This window comes from Anoplophora glabripennis, unplaced genomic scaffold (assembly GCF_000390285.2).
Source record: "Anoplophora glabripennis isolate ALB-LARVAE unplaced genomic scaffold, Agla_2.0 scaffold1006, whole genome shotgun sequence".
NCBI classification, from domain to species: Eukaryota; Metazoa; Arthropoda; class Insecta; order Coleoptera; family Cerambycidae; genus Anoplophora; species Anoplophora glabripennis.
The window spans coordinates 30,980-40,580 of record NW_019417134.1 but is presented as its reverse complement, the minus strand read 5'-3'; the positions used below and the strand labels follow the sequence as shown (position 1 = coordinate 40,580).

At 31.9% G+C, this 9,601-nt stretch overlaps 1 protein-coding gene across 1 annotated transcript; it reads right to left on the bottom strand.

Moving 5' to 3' along the window:
- Positions 1 to 719: 719 nt before the first annotated feature.
- LOC108913378 (twinfilin) lies at positions 720 to 8,316 on the bottom strand. Its single transcript, XM_018718929.2, has 8 exons — positions 8,075 to 8,316; positions 7,945 to 8,022; positions 7,756 to 7,867; positions 7,541 to 7,703; positions 7,254 to 7,491; positions 7,057 to 7,200; positions 4,271 to 4,389; positions 720 to 1,292 (listed from the first exon to the last, which is right to left on the bottom strand). Exons 1-8 carry the CDS (start codon positions 8,097 to 8,099, stop codon positions 1,149 to 1,151), a joined length of 1,023 nt encoding a protein of 340 aa, XP_018574445.1. The 5' UTR covers positions 8,100 to 8,316; the 3' UTR covers positions 720 to 1,148.
- Between the last annotated feature and the right edge of the window lie 1,285 nt (positions 8,317 to 9,601).

The following is a 9,601-nucleotide window of genomic DNA, read 5'->3' as shown; positions in this document are numbered from 1 at the left end:
AAAGGACCCCGCACATTTTATATGGAAAACGGTCTTCCGGTGAAATTTGCTAAAAATTTGGGAAATTGTTCGTTTTGTACCCCTGATCAAAAGTGTCAATGGGGTCGAAGCTCAAAATGCCCATCTTTAGGCTCTACGGCAATTTTTAGTGGCCAAAAACGGCAAAAATTATTTTTTTTTAAATATTATGTTTAATACTTGTACAGTCCCTTAAGTTTTCATTAAATTGTATGTGTGTGAGTATTTTATGTAGGAATATGTCCATGTCTAATTATATGTGTGTATATGTATTTGTGTGAAAGGGTTTTTAAATGCACAATTATACAAGATTTAATACACACCGTCTCAATATTATTTTGTGGTTTTAATAACCTTCAATGAACTCGGAACTCTCATGCATTTTTTCAAAGAGTTCCCAAGAGTTGCCAAAGAGTTGCCAAAGATTTTCCAAGAGTTCGCAGTTCATAACTGAAGCGGATTTCTAGAGAAAGAATATAATAAAGCGAAAGAGAAGACACGCTGAATTAATTTTTGCTGTTTTTGGCCACTAAAAATTGCCGTAGAGCCTAAAGATGGGCATTTTGAGCTTCAACCCCATTGACACTTTTGATCAGGGGTACAAATCGAACAATTTCCCAAATTTTTAGCAAATTTCACCAGAAGACCGATTTCCATATAAAATGTGCGGGGTCCTTTGACAAAAAAAAAAAACTAAAATTCAGCCATTATAATGTACTTTTCTATCTTTTGTAAGCAAAATAAAATAATTTAAGAGGTAAAATTCATGACAGAATAATGCAATTCAATGCTGATGCTATAAAAATATTATTACTCAATTATTTTCTATCCGTTAATCTTTTAATGGACAAATTAAATAATGAAAATACTTAATTGGCAGTTTGTGATTTTTTTGGTGAACAAAATGCGTTCAGGCAAAGAAATGTAATGTTATGAGTTAAGTACGTATTTAAAACCACAGATATATTTAAACAATTTCTTTCAGAATGAATATATTTTTTTAATATTATTCCCGCATATCTTCAAATTTGAGCATAATTGTAAAATTTGTATTTCTCTATCTTTAGTGGCATAAAAAAAAGCTAGCTATCCCCAATCCATAATTATTTTAATACTTGTAGCACCATATTTCACTGATGTTTAGTCATACGTTTTGGACCTCTATTTGGAGGTCCTTTTGGTTTGGCAAATTTTGGACGATGTAAGCTAAGCGTTGGATGAAGTTCTTCATATAAATTCTTTTCCTGCAGTTCATCTCCAGAATCAATTTCAAGCTAAAAATTTCTTTTTATTAATCATTTGACAACAAACAGAATGTTAGAATATTCCATGTACATGGAACCACCACAGATGATTTTGTACCTTTGTGTAATTATTTATTTTATTAGTCATCACCATATTTGATAATAAAAAGGAAATGTTTTGTAAAACTCAGAAAATTGTACTAGAAAAAAACTTAAGGAAAATTAATGGAAATAATTGGAACTTAATAATAAATACTCTATAATGGTTAGAAAAAAAATAAAAAAAATTGAAAAAAATATGAGCATTACTGCTTAGTAGTAGGGCAAGGGTCGGCAACTGGCGGACCGCGGTCCAGGTCCGGACCGCGCAAGGTAAAATACTGGACCGCCAATAAGTTTTTGAAAGTATAAATTAACCAAATAAATTATTTAAAAAATATTTTTTACGTTTAAGTGCCAATCTTATAATTTTTTCTAGTATTTTACAATTGTGTGAGTGTGTGAGTGTGTGAGTTCTTAATGGTTAGTAAGCAGATTAAATTTGAGCTCAAATTAAAATAAAAAAATAACAAATATGAATTTTTTTCTGGACGTTAAAAATTTTCGAAAGTATCCGGACCCCACCTAAAATTACTTGCTGACCCCTGTAGTAGGGCATTCTTCTCTTTTTACTACTAGGACTGTGAATTAATTTTGAGGGATTTATAATAGGTGGCGTAACTTATGCTATATCGCACTGGACACTTCTGTAACTATACTCATGTCAAAGCTTTGTCATTAAGATTTACTTTTTATTGTGTCATTTTGCTGAACATATTTTTTCTCAGATCTGAAGATGTTAAATTACTAGCCAACAAAACACCATTTGCGGTAAGTTTTATTTTTCCTGTTTAATTCAAAGAAAAGGGCTACTGAAAGTCATCAAGTACTGGTGGAAACTTACGGTGAACATATCAAGTTGGTCCCATTGATAAAAACGTGTGAGCGGTGTGAGTATTGGTTGTGATGTTTTAGAAGTGGTGATTTTGATACAGTCGACAAAGAACGCCCCAGTCAACCGAAAAAGTTCGAAGATGAGGAACTGGAAGCACTACTCAACCAAGATTCATGTTACACGTAGGATGAACTTGCTGAATCGTTGAACGTTAATTGCACATCAGTTTCCAAACGTTTAAATACACTCGGTATAATTCAAAAACAAGGAAATTGGGTGCCATATGAATTAAAACAGAGAGATGTTGAACGTAAATTTTGCATGTGTGAACAATTGCTTCAATGACTAAAAAGAAAAGGTTTTTTGCATTGTATCATCACTGGTGATGAAAAATGGATACGCTATGATAATTCTAAGTGTAGAAAACCGTGGGGTTTGCCTGGTCATGCATAGGGTTTCTGATTTCTCGGCTTATTTATTTTCTCGGGACTCGAGAATTCTCGAATAGGAATTCCCGGGAATTCTCGAATTTTCGAGAAATTTCTAAAATTTAAAAAGTCATAATTTTGATATTGCAATACTAAATAAAAACACACTAATATACTTATGATCGTCAACATTTATTATTTAGTCAGTCTTTTGATTAATTACTCACAAATGTTTCTATTTCTACTAAAACTAAATTAAACTTTGAGTATCTTCTTAAAAACCATTAATTTGTCTTTTTATTAAACACTTTCAATATATGTTTATTTCAATGTTTTTTAATCTTAGCTTCCTTCCAATATTTAATAAATCATTAATCAGTCTTTTAATTAAACAAATAGTAGATAAGGAATCTAACCGAAGAAATCTTTAAAAAAACAAGTTTTAATTGTGAAGTGAAGAAGTGTCTTCCTATTAATTATTACTACTTATAATCACAATATTTTAATAAACAAAACAAAAATAAAATAATGAACTAAAAGAACAGAAACTAAATGTTTTCAGAATCAACATCAACATCAGGTAGGTATCTGCTAATAAAATTTCTACACAGTCTTTTAACTAGGTACATAAAAAAATGAGAATCATCAAAGTAGACTGCTTATTAGCCTTAAAAACTTGAAATAAATAAATCACGAGCTAGTCGAGAAACCATTTCAACCGCTCAGCTACTTGTAGAGACGAACTGAAAGCACGAACTAAACGAACGTGCGGCGGTGTGCAGCGCGAGGGGAAAGGGCATAGACAAGCACAATCAAGTAAAAAATTCTCAAGTTAAAAAAAAAAAAAATTCTCGATTTCTCGACACTTTTTTCTCGTCTCAAGTAAGGCCAGATTTCCCGGGAATTCTCGATTCGAGAAGTCTACTGAATGCTACTGAACAGAATTGATGTGTTCGAGCCCCGCACTGAAGAAAAAACGGTCATAATTTAAGCAAAAACGATAAAATAATTCTTCAACATGACAACACTCGACCGCATGTTGCTCGAGTCAAACAATATTTAGAAATACTGGAATGGGATGTTTTACCCCACCCGCCTTATTCAACAGATATTGCTCCATTGAATTACGACTTGTTCCGATCCATGGAACACCGCCTGGTTCAGCAACCCCTCCAATCTTGCAAAGATTTAAAAAATTGAATAGACTGGTGGATAGCATCAAAAGACGAGTTGTCCTTTTGACGCAGAATCCATATGTGATGAACAATAGTTTTAAAAATAATAATGTACACAATCTTTCACAATAAAGCATTGAATTTACAAAAATAATCCCTCAAAATTAATTCACAGTCCTAGTAAATAAGAGGCAATACATTTTAGAGTTACCTACTTGAAAAAACTATTTTATTCCCAACTTGGGACACCTCAATGTTCTTGTTAATAAAAAATAGTAAATCAATATTTTGGCTCATATTACAGTAAAACGTTATTGCAACAAAATAATCCTATATTTTAAAGAAAGTTACCATAAAAATTTGAGCTACTGAAACATTTTGCAACAATTTTCTTCATGTTTCTTATATGTATATGCATTTGATATATTAGACTGTCCTTAATCTTTAACTAAAAATAATGTGTATACTCACTTTTTTAATAATGTCTATCCCTAAATTTGTTATAGTATCAGTCAAAGGATTTTTACAGCTCGAATATAACATCCTCTCTTTTATCGGGCAACTATAACCAGGCATTGAATATATAAAAACTGCAATGAAGAAAATAAATGTTCACCTACTATATCCGAATCTCATTAGTAGTTTGTTACTTCGGTGTATAAATAAGGCAGCTTGGTAAGGCAGTGCGCAGACTGAAGACTCATTGTACAGGTAACATGCTACATTTGGTATATGTGTGATGCTGTTTGACCACACAAAAATGTGCAATAAATGAAATAATATTTGTGTGACTACTACATTTGTTGCACACGTCCATCCAGTCAAGCAACATCCTAAATACGCTGTGTGTAGTATGTTGTATGTTTCACGTTAGATGTATCTTCTTCACCCTGCACTCGGCCTAACAGTGTCTATAGGATTTGTATCATGACCATATCATCTATTACATGCCTATCAGGTGTTTAATTTCGTAAATGGGTATTTAATTCACAATTTTGGTAATTTGCCTGAATTTTTTATATGAGTTGGTTTGAGGTATATGTATAACAATAAGTGAAGTAATTTTTTTTTCAACACTTGTCCAAATAAAATAAAGTGATTTTTCAAGATAACTCAAAAGAGGTAAGAACTGGAAAGAAGTTTCTTGTTGTTGGAGTACAAAATTTTACATAAAAATGATCTATTGATTTTTTCTTCTATTAGAATTAGTTACAGGCTTGTATCACATTTAAGCACATCATGGAGTGCTCAAATGAAGATGTATCGAATTTGATGAAACTTGGTGATAAGACGTTTTAAGGGATGCTGAATGAGAATATGTAATCTGTTTTTTGGAAGAAAAAATCGCTAATACTTATTAGCTGTTTTGACTTCAAAAAGACGCATCCTAGTTGGCCGTGTATTGAATTAATAAAAACAGCAGTATCATAGTTAGTTTTTTTACCCTACATTATAAAAAAAAATTTGAAAACGGCCAAAATATAAAAAGTTACAGGCTTGTATCAAATTTAAGCGCGACACCCTGTATGTGCCAGCAAAACCGTTGAGGCCACTTACTGGATATTCTATTCCATACCCTGTACTGTATACTTTATGAATCAGTACAAAATCTACAATTTTTAATTAAAAACCTGTGTTTTCTATCAAAATTACTTCTAATTTTTTTTTTTCATTAGGACAGTATACATGTATAGGATTCGTCACACACTTAATCTAACAAAAATAAATATTAAAAATTTAAGAACTCTGACACTATAAAAACATTTATCGAGCAAATATAGCTTTAACTTTCGTTTAAAAATATTTATAAACAGTACTTAACATCGTTTGGTAAATAATTAAAATATTTTGGACCCAAGCAGCAAGAAGCATTCAGGGCTAGTTTTAATTGGCAAACGGCACTCTAAGATCACCAGCATGTCTCGTGTTATAATTGTACTTATCTTTATTAATGTCAATGCTTTTCTTATTTCTATACAGGGTGAGTCAATTTTTTGTAGTAGGATTTTAACAGTTGCTAGAGAATCATTTTTTAATAAGAAAAGTTCCTATAAACATAGGTCTTAGAACGCTTCATTTGTGAGATATAGGGTGTTGAAAACAAACTTTTTTTTAAGAATTTTTCTTAATATCACTAAAAGACCAACATTTTTCTGGAAAATAACATAATTTCTAAATTTTTTAATCAATTCTGAACAAAACAGCTCTCTTTCAATTTTTTATAAAATGAATGGTTTTTGGTTAAATTCATTTGGTCTTTTAGAGATATTAAGAAAAATTCTTAAAAATGCTTGTTTTCTGCACCCTATATCACACAAACGAAGCGTTTTAAGACCTATGTTTATTGGAACTTATCTTATTAGAAAATGATTCTCTATCAACTGTTATTATTCATTCAATCGTTTTTGTTGATTTTCAGTGCACATCATATTTTTCTTATTAATTCACAAATGTATTAGGTACCAATATCGTTGGAGCAGTTTCATGCCAAATGAATTTAACCAAAAACCGTTCATTTTATGAAAAATTGAAAGGGAGCTGTTTTGTTCAGAATTGATTAAAAAATTTAGAAATTATGTTATTTTCCAGATAAATCCACGGGCGTACGAATTATTTTTTTAAAGGGGGCAGTAACCCACCTCTGGTGTGTGAAATGGATAACAGATATCTTTGTTTTATTCACCATAACTAATGTGTTATGAATACCAAATTTCAGTTCAATATATGTTGGTCTTTTAGAGATATTAAGAAAAATTCTTAAAAAAAGTTTGTTTTCAACACCCTATATCTCACAAACGAAGCGTTCTAAGACCTATGTTTGTAGGAACTTTTCTTATTAAAAAAAGAAGCTCTATAAACTGTTAAAATCCGACTACAAAAAACTGACTCACCCTGTATATCCAATGTGAATTTTAACACTCATTATATGATCGGTCTTAAATAGATTACAGTGTAAATGAAACTAGAGATAACAAAATATGTGTTTTAGCATGAATTCTAAAACCTAATAAAGCAAAATATGCTGCACTTTTCACTGAAAAACATTCATATTTGAAGCAGACCGCTACAGAAGCCATTTTAATGATACAGACGTATCTTACAACCAACTTTTCAGTTGCAACAAAATTATATATTGGTAAATTTATTCTAGTATATTTAACACACCGACAGTAATTTTAAATTTCTTAGTGACTTCTCTCATTAGATATTTATCAGCAACCAAATCTTATTATTCATATGAACAGTCAGGTTCTTACCTATATTTTCCATATAGTCACCTTCATGGGTGTGTTTAAATCTGTACAAGTGATATCTGCCAGTATCAGTAGGAACTTTAGAAGGAAGTTTTTCTAACGGTATATTCTCGGCACAAACTAAATGTATTGTTTCTTGTTCGATATCTAAAAAACAAGATAGATACTACTAAGTAATTACACAAAACACTATACCTTACCTATTCTAAATTGTAAATAATCATAAGTTCCCCGTGCCATGTCTATTATTGCTTGTTTGGCAGCCTCCGTTACGGGGAAAGCAACTCCACTTAATGTTTGCTGTTTTGTATCTACACTTATATTTGCATCGACTTCAGTCCGCCTTATTTCTTGCATTTCTTCTTCTCTCATAGAAAGTGGGGCAGGTGCAGCGGCAGATTTTTTATGTTTCAAATATCCACTTAGAGTTACCTCACTCTAAAATAAAATACGAGTAATGAGAAAAAAAAATGTAAATTTCACTTACAGCAACGGTTCCATGTAGTTCTTCTTTTATTTGAGATGAACCAAATTCCTGTTTTAAAGTAGCTTTTGTTGATGCGTACAACATTTTCTGACGTATAGGGGAGGAGTCTGGAGACCAACTAATAAGTAACCATTCATGTCCTGAAGAATTTTTACTATCTAACCTAAATCAAAATAACTTGGAATAAATATATAAATATATTATTTATTTTTTACCTATATAATATGTAGCAGGGTTGATTTTCCTGAATTGTAGGTGTTATGTATTTATCAAAGTCTTTTTCCCAATTATGTTTTACATCTTTGTGATCAGCAAGAATTAATTGCTCTAAAAACAAAGTATTTTCAGTTAATCGATAACTGTATGAAGAATGCTCTTCAAAGCACATTTTTTAGTAGACCTACCTTCTGCAATGGAAATTTTAATAAACCTAGTTTTGTCATCCTTGCACTTCGCAAAAAACTTTTTTAGTTCATTATTCGCTGAAAATAAGCAATTTTGCAAATAATTAGTCTACGTTTTATTTAAACCTACCTTTAATGCCAGTTTGATGAGACATTATTTATTGTTTTAATTTTTCTGATTTTGTTCTATACGGTGTTTTTTACGAACATAAATTAACACCAATCTAAATTTATCTCCACCTACATAAATAGAAATGTCATGTCGTTTTATCGTTTATCCTAATAATCGTAATGAAATACAAAAAAAAACTAAAATTTCTACTGCCAACTGCCAACCTGTGCCAACCAATCACCCACACCATAATCCACAAACCACAACTCACAAAAGTCAAAAAACTTAGCTGCTTTCGGGTGCAAAGCAAAACGTCAAGCTCCTGGTAAACAATGCTCACTCCATAGAGCATGTGCGTGATCACGTGACATTTTCAGCATGGAGTACAAACAAATTAGTGAATATAACTTAAAGCCCAGATTAGTTTGAATTAATCTGGGGTTACACTCTTGGCCACTGGGGCGCTGCCTCCAGGGGCTTGATTTTTGAAAACAGGAGAATTAGTTCATTCGAGAAAATTACGTCATTTTCTCTTGACACACAGATAATGTGATTTTTGAAATTTTCTTGTGGAATATTTTCTCTAGATATCAAGAGAAATAATTCCACCGGGTTTTGTCGGGGGAATTGGCGTTTTCTCCGAATAGTTTGAATCCGAATGTCATCTCATGCTCATGCGCAAATTGTCACTTCATTCATTCGCTGTTCGAAGGTGCCCCACTAAACACGAAACGTAAATGAAACGTTGCAAATGAGCTGTTTTACTACACATTTGAAACAATAACTAGAAACGTTGCTGTTTCATTACAGGAATGTAGCACTTGAAAACTTACTTAGTGAAACATAGCCGAAACATTCCAATTGAAGAGAGTTTGAAACATTACTCGAAACATTCCCTTTCGATCTCGGAAACGTAACAACGACAAACAAACAACCCTTTGCTTTTGTTTATCTTATGGAACTTCCATTCGGCATTACTTAAATTTTGCTCTCAAGCCCCATCATTATAGCAAGCGTTAGTTCATTTGCCTTTGTTATATGTACAACCAGACATAAACAGAAAAAAAATTGTGGTAGCATATTTATAACACAAGTCTAGAAAAAATGTATGTTCGTGACTTGCGCAGACCGCGCGTAACAGCCCGAATTTATTTATTTCTCGTGTGCCGTTTTCAATTCGTATTATGTTAGGTGTTAGGTTAGGTTTGCGGTTTGCCTTTACCCGTTTGCCTGGCTTAGTTGTTCTTCATCGTTACCAGGGAGAATAGTCTCCATGATCGTTACTTTGATGCTATTTTATGTGATAATTTATAGTGTGTGCAGTTGTGGTTATTGTAAGGTGCATATAAAATAATGAATATTGATGCAAAATGTTTAAAACGATATGTGTAGAGATTTCCAATTTTGCGTCACATCTACCTAAATATAGTTATACCCACTACCTATTACAGACAAGAGGACAAGGGACAAGAACTAAGAAAATGGAACAACAACTATACGTTTCGATATAATTTGAAGAGCAACTACTTAGTCAGTGAGAACTAT

Excerpts from the sequence above, each read along its gene's own strand:
- LOC108913378 (XM_018718929.2), bottom strand. The coding sequence starts at position 8,099 with ATGTCTCATCAAACTGGCATTAAAG. Across the intron at positions 8,023-8,074 it reads TCATCAAACTGGCATTAAAG|CGAATAATGAACTAAAAAAG; the intron begins GTAGGTTTAAAT and ends GCTTATTTTCAG. Across the intron at positions 1,293-4,270 it reads GGATAGACATTATTAAAAAA|CTTGAAATTGATTCTGGAGA; the intron begins GTGAGTATACAC and ends AGAAATTTTTAG.